General features: G+C 36.9%; 1 protein-coding gene across 1 annotated transcript; it reads right to left on the bottom strand.

Annotated features, from left to right (window-relative positions):
- Positions 1-10,794: 10,794 nt before the first annotated feature.
- Positions 10,795-18,917, bottom strand: LOC128216440 (inhibitor of growth protein 3-like). The gene is made up of 11 exons (XM_052923005.1): positions 18,604-18,917; positions 18,397-18,468; positions 17,878-17,984; positions 17,204-17,269; positions 16,559-16,655; positions 15,289-15,336; positions 14,063-14,260; positions 13,226-13,299; positions 12,746-12,924; positions 11,732-12,005; positions 10,795-11,241 (listed from the first exon to the last, which is right to left on the bottom strand). The coding sequence occupies exons 1-11, from the start codon at positions 18,629-18,631 to the stop codon at positions 11,131-11,133; spliced, it is 1,254 nt and encodes a 417-aa protein (XP_052778965.1). The 5' UTR covers positions 18,632-18,917; the 3' UTR covers positions 10,795-11,130.
- Between the last annotated feature and the right edge of the window lie 11 nt (positions 18,918-18,928).

Raw genomic sequence — 18,928 nt, 5'->3', positions numbered from 1 at the left:
GGCAAGATCCCTTGAAAAAGTGTAATGACCTTAATCCATGGAACATGATACCGTTCAATGGGTGTAGGCAAGAACCCTTGACCTAGTATTGTGACCCTGACCTTGATCCATGGATGGTGAATATTATTCAATGGTTTATCCATGGAACAATGCTATCCATCATTTTGTGTTGGACATGTATGGAAGAGGCAATAACCCTGCACCTAGTAGTGTGACCTTGACCTTGATCCATGGACCATGGATATTGTTCAATGGTTGATCCATGGAACAATGCTATCTATCAATGTGTGTTGAAAATGGATGGAAGGGGCAAAAACCTTGGACCTAGTATTGTGACCTTGACATTGATCCATGGTTCATGGATATTGTTCATTGGTTTATCCATGGAACAATGCTATCCATCATTTTGTGTTGGACATGTTTGGAAGAGGCAATAACCCTGCACCTAGTACTGTGACCTTGATCCATGGTTCGTAGATATTGTTCAATGGCTGATCCATGGAGCAATGCTATCTATCAATGTGAGTTGGACATGTACGAAAGGGGCAATAACCCTGCACCTAGTATTGTGACCTTGACCTTGATCCATGGATCATTGATAATGTTCAATAGTTGATCCATGGAGCAATGCTATACATCAATGTGAGTTGGACATGGATAGAAGAGGCAATAACCCTGCACCTAGTATTGTGACCTTGATCCATGGATCATGAATGTTGTTCAATGGTTGATCCATGGAGCAATGCTATCCATCAATGTGGGTTGGACATGGATGGAAGAGGCAATAACCCTGCACCTAGTATTGTGACCTTGATCCATGGAGCATGGATATTGTTCAATGGTTGATCCATGGAGCAATGTTATCTATCAATGTGTGTTGGGCAGGTATGAAAGAGGTTAAATAACCCTGCACCTAGTATTGTGACCTTTACCTTGATCCATGGATCATGGGTATTATTCAATGGTTAATCCATGGAACACATCTTTCATTTTAATGTGTGTTGGACATATATGGAAGGGGAAAGAACCCTGGACCTAGTAGTGTGACATTGACCTTGATTGCTATCCTTCAATGAGTACGGGAAATATGGAAGGGGCAAGAAACCTTGACCTAGTATTGTGACCTTGACCTTACTCAGCTCTCAAACAGTCCTGTTTTGAGTAAAACGTTTTCCTTAAGGTCTGTTCTCTCATGAATGATGATGACAAACAATTAATCAAAATCAAATGAGCTTGAATGTGTCAAGGACACACCATGAACACAGGTGCCCTAAAATATGGTGTCACAATTATTTAACAAAAGATGTTTGCCAAACATAATGCCCCGCTGAGCGCCATGTTGTCAAGAATATTTGAACAATTGTATAAAATATGCATGGACCGAAATGACAGGTGATTTGTCATTGACATTTGATGCCTTTTAGGCAGATTTAAGATTATGACCATTCAAAATGTGTGGGATAGTAGGTACAGTTTTTGATCTTGTTCAGATGATGACTGATATTTGCAGATAAACATGTATCCTCTAGGCAGCAGAGACTAAGTAAATATCACGTAATTTTAATGACCAATATCAGGTAATTTAATGTTCAATATGAGTTGTGAACTTGACCTTTGACCTCAAAATCCATAGGGGTCATCTACTGGTCACCCCAACCTAAATGTCAAGTTTGAGGGCCATGGGTGCAGACATTGTCGAGTCAACACACAGACAAGCTTTTTGCATTCAAGGTCACTGTGACCTTGACTATTGAGCCCACGACCCCTTAAATTAATACGGGTCATCTATTGATCAGGCCTAACCTCTAAGTCAAGTTTGAGGGCCATGGGTGCAGGCATTGTCGAGTGATCACTCGGACAACCTTTTCGAAGTGACCTTGACCTTTGACCCCTAAAATCAATAGGGGTCATTTACTGGTCAGGCCCAGCATCCATGTAATGTTTGATGACCAAAGGCTTGGGCATTGTTGAGCTATCACTCAGAGAGGCTTTGTCAACCTTTTTGCATTAAAGGTCACTGTGACCTTGACTTTTGACCCGATGACCCCTAAAATCAATAGGGTTCATCTACTGGTTACGCCCAGCCTCAATGTCAAGTTTGATGACGATAGGTCCAGGCATTGTTGAGCTATCACTCAAAGAGGCTTTTTCAACATTTTCGTGTTAAAGGTCACTGTGACCTTGACCTTTGACCCAATGACCACTAAAATGAATAGGGGTCATCTATTGGTCAGCACCAACCTCCAACTCAAGTTTGAGGTTCATGGGTGCAGGCATCATCGAGTTATCACTCGGACAACCTTTTAGCATTCAAGGTCACTGTGACCTTAAAGCTGCACTCTCACAGATATACCGTTTTTACAACTTAAGATTGCTGACAAAAGATCAGCTCGCAGATTTTCATATTTCTGTTTGATTATTAATGTTTTATGGCTTAAACCGTTACTAATGGTTTAAGAAAAATGCATAAAACATTAACTTTTGAACTTAAATATAAAAATCTGTGATCTAAATTTTCGTCAACAGTCTTATATAACTGGTTTCCATGCATTTTCGCAAAATTTGGCTCGTTCCAAGACAAAAATTAAAAAAACGTTCAATCTGTGAGAGTGCAGCTTTAACCTTTGACCCAATGACCCCTAAAATCAATAGGGATCATCTACTGATCAGGCCCAGCCTTCATGTCAAGTTTGGTCATAGTTTGCATTCAAGGTCACCGTGACATTGACCTTTGACTTGATGACCCCTAAAATCAATAGGGGTCATCTACTGGTCAGGCCCAACCTCCAACTCAAGTTTGAGGGCCATGGGTGCAGGCATTGTTGAGTTATCACTTGCACAACCTTTTTGCATTAAAGGTCAATGTGACCTTAACCTTTGACCCAATGATCCCAAAATAGGGGTCATCTACTGGTTACGCCCAGCCTCAATGTCAAGTTTGATGACCATAGGTCCAGGCATTGTTGAGCTATCACTCAAAGAGGCTTTTTCAATGTTTTCGCGTTAAAGGTCACTGTGACCTTGACCTTTGACCCAATGACCCCTAAAATCAAGGGGTCATCTACTGGTCAGCACCAACCTCCAACTCAAGTTTGAGGGCCATGGGTGCAGGCATTGACGAGTTTTCACTCGTACAACCTTTTTCGCATTAAAGATCACTGTGACCTTGACCTTTGACCTGATGACCCCTATAATCAATAGAGGTCATCAACTAGTCACACTCAGCCTCAATGTTAAGTTTGAGGACAATAGGTCCAGGCATTGTTTTGTTATCACTCCGACAAGCTTTGACCACCTTTTCCTGTTAAAGATCACTGTGACCTTGACATTTGACTCAACTACCCCTAAAATCAAAAGGGGTCATCTACTGGTCCGGCCCAACCTTCACTTCATGTTTGATGACAATAGGTCTAGGAATTGTTGAGTTATCACTCGGCAAACTTTGGTCTACCAATGGACTGACCGACCGACCGACATGTGCAAAGCAATATTTCCCCTCTTCTTCGAAGGGGGGCATAATTAAAGAATGTGTATAATTGGGGTTTTATAATTGGGTTTTTTAATCAATGTGACACACAATTGGTCCAACCATTTCTAACTACTGTTTAACCATGTTTAACCAAACTTGCCACTAAACTTTAACCAGACAAAATGTGCCCTATAACTTGAACCTTAGTTCTGAAGTCAATTAGGGGCCATAATTTGACAAAATGGTGTTATGTCACCTAATTGTTAGATGGTCTCCAATAATTGTGTGAAGTATTAAGTCAATTGAAAGAAGGGTATAAAAGTTATTAGTAATATCCCAACTTGCCCTAAAACTTTAGCCTGACACAATGTGCCCTAAAACTTCAAAAAAAAAAGTTCCTAAGTCAATAAGGGGCCATTAACTTTGTATTAAGAATAATATAGAGTTATGTAATCTCATTGTGTGATGGTCCTGAACAACTGTGTAAAGTATCAAGTGAACTGAATGAAGAGTATTGGAGTTATAAGTGAAAAAGTCAACCCGCGCTAAAACTTTAACCTGATGCCGATACAGGGGTGAGTAGTATAGCCTCCTTATTATTCAAATAGTCGAGCTAAAAATAGCAAAAAATATAGTGTTTTTTTCTTCTGCAATCCATTGTTTTCAGAATCAAATAGTGCTTTTGATTTTGTGGCAGAGGAATGAAACAAGGCAATTGGTTGAACCAACGTATGCTCCCCGATTGGTGATGCTGCTATAAAAAAAAAAAAAAAAAAAAAACATGTGAGAGTGTTGGTTATTAAAACACTGGGGAACAGAACTTTGTAGTTTTTGGGAGCTTAGAGTTGTTATTATCTTAAATCATGCAAGGAATAAAAAGTAAAAAAATCTAGATAAGACAATCAAAACCCATCATGTCATTGTCAATAACTACATATTTCCATGACAAATAATTTTTGGGGACACCTAAGGGCCATAACTCTGTAAGCAAGGCCGCCATATTCCCCTGACACATGAAAAATGAAGATAATCACATAACATTGATGGGAAACAAATAATTATAATTCATGACAATTTCTCTTTTCAGGTGTAGAAGATGATAAAGGGACAAAAACATGTTCAACTCCTTTGTCTAATACTGTGACATTGACTTTGGGAGATTAAAAAAAAATCTGCAATTTGTTGCCTAGATGAGTTGAACAATATGAAGACCAAATTGTCATTAAAATCCTTCACTCAGCACTAATGATATGGAATGGACATGAACCCAAGGCTCATGTCAACACCTTAGTGCTGTGACCTTGACATTGACCATGCTGTGACCTTCACATTGACCATGCTGTGACCTTCACATTGACCTAAGGAGATTCTGTGTCTTGTATAGATGTTTATGACTTCAGCTTCAATTGTGATTAAAACCTTTTCATCATTTATAATACATGTACTTCAAAAGGCAAGAGACATGTAGCAAAAATAGACTATAGCTGCTTTTTGTGAAATTTATTTTGACCCAGTTGAAGTTTGCACATTGCCTTTATGTGCAGAACATTTGGCTAAAGATTCATAACAAATCCATCAACAGGTGGTGCTGATATGGAACAGATAATAAAATAAACAAGAGCCGTCATAAGACAGTGCGCTCGACCACGCCGCTTTGACTTAGAATACAATAACGATGTAATAATACCAAGTTTGGTCTCTTTATGTCAAACCTAACTAAAATTATTCGATACATAAGGTTACTTTGATGCTGAGCCAAACAATGACGCAAGTCAATCAAATAACTTGATTTCCCATTATGAAAATGTGTTTAAGAACATACAAATATGCCTTTCAAAGGAAATTAAAAAAAAAAAATCAAGGGCCATAATTTGCATTTAGGCTTAAAACGGAGTTATGTTTCTTGTAGTAAGATGGTCGTAAATAATTTTGAATTTTATCAAGTGCATTTAATGAATGGTATAGAAGTTTTTTTTATTAAAATCCCAACTTGCCCTTAACTTTTACTTGCCTAAAACTTTAACCTAAGTCAATCAGGGGCCATAACTTGTATTAAGGATATGGATTTATCTAACCTCATTGGGTGATGGTCCTGAACAATTGTGTGAAGTGTTAAGTCAATTGAATGAAGGGTATAGAAGTTATTAAACAATATCCCAACCTGCCCTAAAACTTTAACCTAAGTTCCATAGTCAATCAGGGGCCATAATTTGTATAAAAGATAATATGGAGTTATCTAACCTCATTATGTGATGGCTCTGAACATCTGTGTGAAGTATTAAGTCAATTGAACAAAGGATATAGAAGTTATTAATAAATATTCCAACTTGCCCTAAAACTTTAACCTAAGTTCCATAGTCAATCAGGGGCCATAATCTGTGTAAAGAATAATATGGAGTTATCTAACCTCATTATGTGATGGCCCTGAACAACTGCGTGAAGTATTAAGTCAATTGAATGTAGGGTATTAGACTTATAAGTGAAAATCCCAACTTGCCCTAAAACTTTAACCGGACGCCGACGCCGGGGCGAGTAGTATAGCCCACCTATTCTTCGAATAGTCAAGCTAAAAACCTCAAATGATGACCTTGACCTTTAACAAACAAGGTTGCTGAGAAATACCAGTATATGAACGCTTAAGTGCACAATCAGAAATTCAGAGGCACTTACTGTAAAATTAACAATGTATATGACAAAAACATATGATGCTGATGTTATGTTTATCACATTCTAATAAAGTTTTGTAGAATTAAAAGCAGTCACAGGGTGTCGAAAACCAGACTGTCAGGCAGACAGGAATTGTACATGTACTATAACCTAAATGTAAGAAAACCACTAAGCCAATCTGGCTTAAAAATACATGCAGGGGCGTAGCTAGTCCTCTATTCATGTGGATTCATAATTGTGCTAGGTAGGTCCGGGGGCATGCCCCCTCGAAATTTATTGAAAACCATCATGCAATATGGTGCATTCTGGGCATTCTGATGTGCTTTATTTAGTACTGGAAAATGGACAGTATTAGGATCATGAAGTCAAGTACACATCCTGCAACTTCGGCTGATTTTTTTGTCAGAAACATGTGGATTCAGCCGCATACTTGCGTATAGGCAGCTATGCGCCTGACATGTTCTGAGCATCTCTTGTAGCTAAATAAAATCCAAAGATGCTGAGGATGGCCAGACAAGAAAAGCAAGACAGACAGACGAAGCGGTGACTATATGCTTCACAACTTTCATCATGGAGCACAATAAGCATAAAACTTAATATAACAAGTAAAATGATACTCTCCCAAATCCAGAGACATAGAGCTGCTAAGACATCAAACTTCAACCCCACCACAATGTCACCGGCTAGCTGTTGGACACAACTCACTGGTCACACACCTGTTTACAGAAATGAAAAAAGAATACAAATCCTGTTGACCATGCAATTATTTTCAATCAAAAGTTCCCACTGGTCCGAGTATTGCACCCATTTCCCTAGCAAAATATTTGATATTTTTACTTAATCGGGGAGAAAAAATCCTACGGTAATCAAAATATATTATTTTTACCTGTAATGGTTCATTTAACATCCTAATAATTGTGTGATGTTAAAGTCTGGGGATTATTGATTTTTTTCATCACCGAGATCAGTATGCAATATTAATGCACAAGTCAATTGTAACCACGGCACCCCCTGGTCTGGGAGTATACAGGGGATAAGCAGGGAAATGGGCCGTGTTTTTTTCCTTTCAGGTGGCCCTGCAGTGCCTGGTGAATGCAGTAGTTTTGTCTTCATTTGATGGGGATTTTACCATCAGTTCGTCGTCGCAGTGCGTAGCTACAATAATTGGCGATCAGGGATACTTTTTATTATTTGGACATTTCTTTTGTATCCCTGTAACGCTACAACTCTCTACCATTTAACACTGGGCGAAAAAATATACAGCAATATTATGCATCAATTTTTGATAATAATGACAGAATTGTTCAATATATACCCGACAGTGATCTAAACTGGATTGATTTTGTCATTAGAGTCGTTATTTTATTTGAATACTTGATAAACACTCGACACGTATGTATTTAATGATATCTGAACATGATTTTTGGCATACTAATGACATCAACAAATATGTGTTTAATAGCAGGTAATAATATTTCGTAGAAATTTGAATTTAGAACGGAGAAAATTTCAAAATTGTGGACGCGAGGATTTTCTGCACAAGGAATGTTCGCTCCTTTTTGCTGGGATGGTGGACGTTTTGAGTCTGCCATAGTAAACAAAAATTAAGATTCGTTGACAGCAACTACTGCAGGGCAGGGATTTTACCTGGGGTTGGCTGCACTGAAGGTCAAAGTACTCACAATTCCCTGGTCTGGGGTGGGGGGGGGGCGTGGTTACAATTGACTGGTGCATAACTGTCATGATTTATTGCAATAGCTGATAGATATTTATACTCACACCATTTGATTTGGTACTTCAGCCATTTCAGGTCTTTTGAACGGGAAAAAACTAATACTTTTTTTAAATATTTTCTCATATGTCGGAGACAGAAAAGGTTATTATTTACACTGTATTTTTTTCTGTAAGGCGTTTTTTTCTGCCAAAATGCCGTCAATTTTACCCTTCTGAGAAAATTATCTCCCTTGAACAGCAGGTGCTTGGTTTATGCTAAGGGAAGTGTGAAAAAAAAATTGTTTTGACTTTTGAGCTTATGTTACGTCCTTCCTTAAACCTAAATCCTTGGTCCGCAGAAGTAGAAAACAAAAACCAGCAAACCTACCATATAAATAGCGATATTGGGGGTGAATATTTATCACGTGGTTTCGCACGATGCATTGTAAACAATACGTAACAAGGGGAAGTAACTATTGTGTTATATTTTTTGGTCCAATTATACTAAATCTCCAAACGCGGTTTGGCAATCTCCACGCGGTGATCTCCCCTTAGAGGTATTTGATATCCATCAAAATCCCTAATGTTTTTTATAGTAATTTTGATCTTAATTAGTTTGAATTAGTTGACAGGCATGTAAAAACTAATGTCAATATAGTTCTAATACTTGGATATATCTATGGTGGAAATGCCTGTCTATGCGAAAAACATGGTCTTCTGTCATTCTATTAAACCGTTATATTCCGTTTCGAGCTTCTTTGCCTTGAAAATATAAAAAAAATGTCGCAAAATTGTGCATTCTGATGTAATTTATGTAGTAAAAGTTAAATAAGCTTATTATGTTGATGTATGTCGATTAGCTATCATGCTAACAGATGATATCTGGGGTCAAATCTATGTATTTTTGATATATTTCTGAAGAAAAATATTTGCTGCTTACTAATATGTTCAATGACCAAAGTATACTGAAAAAGTAATTGCATTTTTGAGACATTAAATACAACGAAATTGTTTTTAGTTTTATTGCCGGTATAAATGTTTATTTGGTATGTAAAATATGTACAAATATTGCAATGTCTTAATATCTCAATATATAAAGCTCCCGCTAGTTTCTCTCTCTACTCATGAGACCAATTCAAAAGATATCCAACTATTAATACCGTTGGGGTACAGGATAACAATACAATACTTCACTTTTATTGCCATGATCGCCTCACTTATAGTGTTGTATCAACATTTGATATCTCTCCACAAGGCAGACTTATATATGAGCAGGTGGTGGTTTTAGTAGTTTATACTGCGGGTCCCGGCGTGAGTACATTGAAGGGTCCCAGAGTGACAGTTCAACCACCGCATACCTATCCTGGGTGCCTTCACTTCTGCGAGGAACTGACAACTTCTGTACATGCCAGGGGCAGTGGTACAGTGCGAATGGTCGTTGGATTTCATAACCAATCACAACAGAAGTGACATGGTCCGCCCGGGAATCGAACCCTGGTTGTCCGATTAACAGTCCAACGCTAACCGAGCGGACTATAAATGAGCTTGAAGGGAGAACAACTAAAATATTGCCAGTGAGTGGCGGATCTGTGGTCAAGTGGTAACACACTTGACTGTCAATCAAGGGAATGTAGGTCCGATTCCCCTCTGCACCACTAAATAATCGATTTCCGGGGGGCACATTACATAAGGGTCACGTGTGACAGTGCTATTCACTGGTGCACGTTAAAGCACCAGGGTAGCTCTAATAGGGTTACATTCTGTCTGTGCACTATGCTCCAAAGCATAAAATGGCTTAAAAAATGGCAGAATGGGCAATGCCCGAGTGCAAGTATAAATAAGCTTACACACCACCACGAAAACTGCTATTCCGCCCGGTCAGCTCAATCGGTAGAACGTTGATCTCTGAATCGGACAACCCGCGGGTTCGATTCTTGGGCGGACCAGGTCACTTCTGTTATGATTGTTTATGAAATCCTTTCTATGGCCATTCGAACTGTACCACTGCCCCTGGCATGTATAGAAAATGACAGTTCCTTGCAAAGGTGAAGGCACCTAGTACTGGTCCTGCTCAGGATTGGTGTGCGGTGGTCACTCTGGGACCCTTCAATGTGCTCACGCTGGGACCCGTAAACATGGCCAGTTTTGTCCCAAGGGGCATAATTAGAACAAACTTTGTGGAGGCCCACTAGACAATAATATGAAGTATATGAAATATGTAAGCTCTAGGCCTCATGGTTTTTGTCAAGATATTCTATGGGGTTTTTTCGGTTTTTATGGCAACCAGAGTCAAAGTAACATCAAAATAAGTTTCATCTAAATTGGCAGTTGCAATTTGACGCAATTTTTGTCTAACGATGGCCGAACGAGTCGACGTGCAGTTATGTGCTCAGGTGAGCTAAAACCCATAAAGTATGAATTAGTTACAGTCTTCATAACCAAATGATGACGCACAAATGAATGACAACACACATACACGCCATATTTCTGAAAGGCTTCCCAGGGGATTTTGGTCTGAATTCCAGGGGATTCTGATATTACACCAGGCGATTTTTACGCGACGAAAATTTGCGCAATATCTGCATTTATAATATAAGAATGAATACAGATATACACTCAAATTACAATAATTTTTGGACTAAGTCATCATGGTCCTTCATAGAATTGCACACTCATAATAATATTGATGCTTATAACTTTCCACTGTCAACTTTAAGCAAGTTTAAAAAAAAAAAAAAAAAATCCAGGGGATATGGATCCCGCGGCGGGGGACCAGGGGATGGGTCGAAATTCCGGGGGATTTTCCCCACGCCGGGGGATATGGCATGTATGAACACATAATTTCGACATTACACGTCCTGAAAGGCGCTACCATTTCACCGACACCTTAATCAAGCTTACCCAAAGTACAATCCACAAATTTATAATAAACGCACAACTTTTAAATATATTTATTCGCTTTGATCTATGCCAATTCACATCAGCTGATTTTGTTGATTATAATATTGACTCCTAAATATTGAACAAACAATCAAACCACTGGGTATAAGAAATTGTCCAACCTTATAATGAAGGTTTATAATGGCAACATCCTTTAAATCATTACATGTGTACTGTGGTGAAACTGACAGTTCAATTTGTTTTTGATTTATATATCATCACATCATCACAATTTAACGAAATAATCCTTTCGAAGCTTTCGAGACTTAAGAAAGTCGCTGGGCTGGAAAGCAAGTCCAATTTCCACATTTCTGTCCACTATAGATCATGTAGTTGCTATGCTATCTCCGTCCACGTCGTTTCAATGCGGCTGTACACTGTGGACAGTACCATTTACCCTTCGGTGCTTGAGTGAGACCAACACAAGGGTAATGGAACCATTCTATAGGACACTGGAACATAAAAGATTGCATACCTTTAGCTTGTATACACATGTATCTTATACATTTCAATTAAAACTAGACAAATTATATGACACAAAATATGATGTTACAATTTCAGCAATGAAAGAATTAACATACAACAAATACAATTAATGATCAATTATACATAATGTTTTTAAGATATAAGCTTGTCATTTGCTTTTGAAAATGTCTAAAAAGCTATAAAAGAGCACTGAATTTACATGCATAGATTGTTCGTTTTTTCTTTTAATCAAGGGACACAATTCAACACTCAGGGCTATAGGCCTTCTTTCCAATCTTTACTGACAGGTATTGACACTAGTTATATATGCATGTACTAAATTGACAACAGTCAACACCATTAACGTTTTATTTGTGCTATGACCAAGTTTGATGCCCATGATCAGAACAACAACAACACCAACAGCAAGGCTACATCAAGACTTAAACTGTTTTCTTTATAGTCCTTCTTACTCACATCATCATTATCACAGCCGACCATCTCGCCATAGGAAACCTGGTTACAAAGGCAGTATCTAGGCTCATTTGGATCGTCCTGCCAGTTAACTGTTTCCCCGTTCTCGTCCACAATCTGCAGCTCGTTAGGTGTCTCCGCAGGGACGCTAGGGGGTGGGTCGACGGCTGTGAGTTGCTGGGAGAGGGCGGACATGACGGCCGCCTGTTGCTTCTGTTGATGGGCCTGCTGTTGTGCTTGCTGCGCTTGGAGGAGAGCGGCAGCCTTGGTTGTCTGCCTGTTAGGTGTAAAGAAAGGCTAGAGCATTACCCACTGGCTTACATGTAGCAAAATAATGTCATTTACTACTGGTATAATTCAATTTATATATTAACATAAAAAAGTCTCTTCGTCAGACTTGGGATCGAATATCAGCTACCAAATGCATATTCTGATAATTATGCACAGTTTCTTTATTCCTGACTGAATAAAATTTAGTCAAGGGTAGATATGTGATTTTAGGACATTAATGGGAGAAATCTGGATCTAGTGGATCAACATTCAACTGATTGCAGTTAATTACAGATCAATCTATTTTCATATTAATACACGTAAATTAATACATTTAGCTTGTCAACTCCATGATTACCCTGTGTTTATTTATCGGTCTTAATGAAATGATGTGATCAGTCATTTATTTATGTGCATATATGCAGCATTTCATAATGATTAAACTCTTTAACTTGGAGGTAGGGTCATTGGTCTAGCACGCAACACATTGCTTTTAAGTGCCAAGTTATTTTAAAATCCCTCTGTGCATGACAAAGTTACAGTAAAGACACAATGAACTATACTCTATGATTCATACATTTCAACTCAAAGAGTGACCTTAAGCTTTCAGGTAAAAACATGGTATTGCACGCAACACATCGTCTTTATGAACCGAACACATGTGATCAGTTTAAAAAAAAAAATCCTTCCTGCATGACAAAGATACAGCCTGGCTATAACCAAGCTTTGTCTTGAAACTTGACCTACTTTTTCTGCCTCTGTGATCGGCCTGCAGCGTCAGACATGGAGGGGGTGGAAGGTTGGGAACTGTACGGCTGGTACTCCTGCTTTATGTAATCCCGTGTCAGGTCTGAACTGCTCGCACCCTTTGTCATCGCAACATAGCTTGCCTTCATACTTGGGGTACGCCTACCTTGACATTGCATCTGGGAATAGAGCGGTAAATAGTGTTATTTCTACATTAATAATGAATCTATGCACACAAGATAAGAGATTAGAACAAAGATTAGATATCAGTTTTTCATATTTACATTTGAAAATAAATGTAACGCTTTAAGAAAAAAGCTTCATTTTTAACATCATATGAAAACCTGTAATCTGAGATTTTGTCAGCAGTCTTACATTACTGTATTCTGTGCATTTTCGCAGACAAAGACAAAAACTAACAAAGTTGTCAGATTGTTCAATCTGTGAGTGTGCAGCTTTATCAAAACACTATACACTGACCACTTGCTGTGTGGCAGCTATTGCCTGGGAGGCCGCTGCCTGAATGGCTGCGTTACTGCTGGCACCAACATGACCTGCAAAATTATCAAAAGCAACATGAAATAATAGTTATAGAAGCATATTTTAACCAAAGTAACAATGTTATAAACACACCTGACAGCAGTCATTAAAATATGGACTTTTGGATGAACAAGCCCAAATTCTTATACATTTTCTTGGCATAAATTTTTTACCACTGACCTGACACAAGTATTTACCTGGTACATTTTTTACCTTGTTTCAAGAATACTATTTACTTGCAAAAATTGTAATATTTATAAAAAAATGATACAAGATACAAGAATGTTTATTTAAAGTCAGGTACCGGGGTATATGTTAAAAGGAAACCTTAGCTCAATGAGTTATTTTCCAACATGAATAACAATAATGCATAACATATCAAAACTTAACATTGAACTGGTGACCTGGAAATCAAAGTATATTGCTTAAATTGGTAAGGTATTGAACGAGTATTTACGAAGGCCGTTAAGATGAAAGGTAAAATTAAGCATTTGTGTGTAAAAACAATGAGCAAGGTTTCTCGTTCCATCTTATCTATGAACTCAGGACAAAGAAATGCAAGGTCAAGAACTTTAGTTCAATATCATATTAGTGTTACAAATTAAATGGAAAGTTTTATTTGCAAATTTTAATATGATTTGACTTGCGTATAGCATCCAAGCAATTTGTTTTTCGAAATAAATACTACAAATTAAGGTTATTGTCTTACTGATTAAAAGAACGGATTGTATGAAATGTCAAAATAAGTATTGATAAGACAGAACTAAAATGAATTACCAATCTTGTATGGTATAGATGTAGAGGAGGGAGCGGAGTTGAACATGGAGATATTTGGTGAGCTTGAGGCCGAGTGGGTCTTCCTGACAGGACCAAATGAGTCACGAGCAATTTCATTGGCCAAGGTGGACAGAACCTTTTCTGTTGTGAGTCGCTTCTCCTGCTGGACGGGTGCTGTTGACATCGGGATCTTGCGCTCTGGTGGAATAGAATTAGTGTTATAAATAATTGAACAGGCTCTCAGTCATTGAAAAAAGTATTTTAGATGAACAAGTTCAAATTCATTTACTACTGCTTGGCATAACATATTTTAACAATCCCTATATGGAATCCAGAATTTGAGCAAGCCAGGAAAGCATTTTACCAGTGCAGGGCTTGCAGGCTTGTGCTAATTTCAATCACTGGACTCTTGAAACATTGGGATCTTAAGCTGATAGTATATGTATAGAATGCATTTGTATATTACATGAGTGGCCTCTCTAAAAGGGATTTATTAAACATGTTTTCAACAACTGATAATAAACAAGGCTTGACAAGCATTTATAAGTTTTAGTAAACAAGTTAAATAAATTTTGCATTGAATTATTTATTATGGATGATCATGAATTAGATTTTCTTATTATATCAAAAATACTTATATGATTACAAACAGCGTTCAATACATAAAAAGTTCCTTTAAAGAGTTTATAAACACTTTCAACTCAATTCATTTATAAGAAGTTATTACAATAGTTATATATAAAAATTACTAATTTAGTTCATGCTGGTAACATCATTTATAAATGATAAATGTATTTCCTAAAAATAAAGAAAATGTTTATCCGAACAAAGAGGCACATGGTTCAAGAAGCTGAGGAGGAATGGAGTTAATGTTCTATTATTTCTCTTGCTGAAATAAAGTTGATGTGTCATGGCAATTGAGTTGTATTATATTTGCCACTTACATAACTAGTATCATTCGTTGAGTTAAGACACACAGACTAAAAGGACTTCAAAGAAACTTCAATTAACATGTTATTAACAAACAAACAAAAACTGGCAGTTATGTAATGCAGTCACATTCCCTCAGTTCTCTGCCTTAGACATTAGTAAAACATGAAAACTGAAGAGCGTTACACTTTTGAATTTGATATGGAGATATTTCCTTCTGCCATGACACAGGTGGTAGAAACCGCCTATTGAAACAAGCATGTAATTTTAAGGATTGGAAGTTTGTTGCTGCTTACTTTCAACTCTGTGGTTCTGAGCAGGTGGTTTATCCATTTCCAGAGATCCTGAAAGCAGATGGTTTACACAATAAACATTTTAGTATTATTGACAAATTACAATAAATTCAACAACACTTGCAAACACGTTTCTTTGTATTTATTATCTGTGTCTTACATTGCTTCTTAGCACGGTATAAGTAAAATTGTTAAAATGTATTGGCGTATGGTCGCATCAGAAGTGACGGAACTCCCCTACGGCAAGCGAACGCTTTTAGTTTTGTATGACGTTAAAGAAGTGCCCGACGAAAAGGAAAGCCATGCGGTACTGAACACGACATACACATTGAAATAACATTTCCCTTGCTTGACACATGTTTTGAAATTTCAGTAGGTCATGTCTCATTAAATGATTCCGCAAAAAGGAAGCGGAAGTTACGACACAACTTCTTCCCAGAGTTCCAGGCAAAGTTGGTTATGTCATTGTTTATGCGTATCTAGAAAGTTAACTCACGATAAGATATAGAACCTAACACAGTAATTTATTTTCACGCAATAAATCAAATTATTTGCATACGGAAATAATTATTATTATTTCATTCATCTATGGTTTCAGCTAAAGAGTTACAGAGAAGTGGCACCCTGACCATTTTTGGCAGGACCCTTCTGCTCTCATGGAGACCTTCATAGAATTAAATGCTTAAGACTAACTATTAGTCTCAAAAATTTGTTAAGAACCTAGCTACCTACGGTATATAAGGGTGCATACAAACTTTACATATTTGGTTGTGTAAACCTTAACTACTTTAAACACGTTTTTGATGAAATTCATAATGTTCATGTTCTTCACAGCCTGATATTATTTGTCCTTTTCTCCCTTCGCACCCTGTCCCTCTTTTGCAGTAGCACCCGGTCCTTTTTAAAATCTGGCTAAAACCCTTATTTATCATTATCATAATATGCATAAAGTCATCACCCAGTCTTAGAAAACAATGATTTCCAACTGACTGACCTACTGTAAAGTCTGGATACCCAGCATTTAGTATACACTATTTTATTTTAGCTCAATTGTGACAAAAGCTGATATCTAATAGAATCACGCTCGAGTCTGTTTCCTTGGCAGAAACCAGTACTGTGTGCTTTTTGAGAGGCCATGAGAAAGTAACCCTGGTGGGGATCAAACCCACTACCTCTTGGGTGAGAGGCGGACACCTATACCATTAGACCACTCTCACCCCTACTCTTACCCAGCATTCAAACTTGTTTATCATTAGTCAACAGTTCCACTCACTTTTTTCTAGGATTTCTGTGATTCCAGCATTATCAGCTTCCAACTCCATTTTAAACTTGGAAAGTTCTTGGTCCAGTTTTCTTAAGTGTCTATCAACCTGTTTCATTATAAAAAAGTGATTCATTTCAATTCAATTTAGTTAATTTAAATCAACAAAGGCTACTGGCCCAAAATACACAACATTTAGAAAAAAACATAGTATGGTAGTTGCAACATAAGATTTACATATTTATCATGTTTAACAGATGGTATCATAGATTGTTAAATTTTGTATTATATTATCATTTTCAGTAGACATTTAAGAATAGAAATCTTTTAAATTATTTCCAGATGAAAACTAATTCAAAAGAGACGATTAATATCTAATTTAGGTCATTGAAAGAAAGCATGATAGGGGCATTATTCTGAGTTACTGATGTCATGGATCCATGATCAAACATAACCAAGAAATTATTCCCATCATTGGATAATAAATACTTAAATTATTGTCAGCACGAGGTTATGGGGATGCTGCTGACAACCTTACCACTGACACCAAAAGCAAACCTATTTTGTACCTTTTAAGGCCACACTTTCTTTGTTGACTTAAGATTATGATTAATTTGTCATTTTTTTTAAAACTACAAAACCCTGTGTAATCCTTACAAGATCATATATATGGTTTGCCAACTGTACTTTTTCATCAGCATCTTCCAATGTTTTATAATAGTCCTGAAATAAAGTTATAATATTAAGTTCACAAATAAACAGTACAGTTATAATATTACAAGTTAGTGTAATCCTTCTCACTAAATTAAACGTCATAAATCTGGGCAGTTTTGGAACATGTCAGTATCAGGGGAATATTTATCCCCAAAATCACAGAAATACTGATATTCCTGTTCAAAGTAACTTGTCAAAATTGCATGATTTTAAAGAAACTGCTCATTGGGAATGGATCAGAATACTGCTAACAGAGCTTAAAATGGCAAGATGCATGAGTCGTAAGCGATATGATACAACAGAAACTAAGATTCAAGGCATTGTACAGAACAATGTCAATTTATGTAAGTTTTTGAAATTTTCCTTTTTTTCTTGAAATTATATCATATGGTGTCTAGACCCTTTAAAGCACTCTGCTGACTATCAATGCTGGTGCTGGTGAATTGTGTTGAAGCTCAAATTAAGTAAGAACCTGATGTAAACTTTTACAAATGATTTAAACCCAAGATAATATTTGTAAACAAAATTGAAAATGACTAACAGCAAACAGTTTAACTAGTAATTAACATTTATTCGGATAAAGATAATTCAAAGTCAAATATAAAAGCTATACATACCTTTTTAATTTTTCCAAACTGTTCATCTCGCCAATCCAGCTTTAAGTTGGGCTGTGTACATTTCTTGAAAAACGAAGTCACCCTTTCATCTAAACCATCGAGAGCATCTGTGAAAAGAAGACATACTTGTTGCTTCTGCCTTTACATTTTTAACACAGCTTCAAAATTAATTTCTCCATCATTATCTAAGTAAGAATACAAAAAACTTATATTGATATTTAGAAAGCCTGACCAAAACAACCGTTTAAAATACAACATATGTTGTATGTACATTCTATTACATTACATTCCTGAAACAACATGTGCTATCCTCTTGTTGCAAAATAGTATACATCATATTTCTGAACTTTCGTTTTTTGCAAAAATGCATTTACTGTCTATCTTTGATCACATTTATGATTAGCTCCAATAAATTAAACTGAGAATCCACACTAATAGTTTAGTTTAATGTAACCTAATGCAAGGGAGATAATTTGAGAAAAGGGAGAGTAACGCAATATTTCATTATTTTCTTTATACTTTGAACTTGAAGGTCCATCTCTCTCATTTCTGTCAATCTCTCCCTCATCTCCATTGGCAGATTTTCGATCACTGAAAAATGAAAACACGATAAAACCTCTTCAAAATGCCTTGTTTGAAGATATTTTAAAATAAAGGATGAACCAACAAGTTTCACATTTTTAAGAGAAATAAATAATAACGCACACACTTTCAGTCTTTACTTACTTTCCAAATAGTCTTCGAGGTACAGCATCTTGATTTTTTGAAGTGAAATTAAATAGATTTTTGGTGAAATGTTATTAATTGATTCACAAATTCTTATTGAGAAAAACGGCCTCTGATTGGACAATGGATGGCAGCTTTTGTCAGTATTTTACACGCATTTCTGTGTTCTCTGAAACTTTTCCGGACAAAGCCTGTATTTGGAGTTTCAACAAGTTTATAGATATATGCTACATTGTGAAAAATACTTGTTATGAGGGTTCATTTTTGGTTAATTTTAATTTTATCACGAACTCTGTACTGAGCACATCGTAGGAATATAGACCAA

The sequence above is a fragment of the Mya arenaria genome, chromosome 14, assembly GCF_026914265.1.
Source record: "Mya arenaria isolate MELC-2E11 chromosome 14, ASM2691426v1".
NCBI lineage: Eukaryota > Metazoa > Mollusca > Bivalvia > Myida > Myidae > Mya > Mya arenaria.
This window is presented reverse-complemented; position numbering and strand designations above follow the sequence as displayed.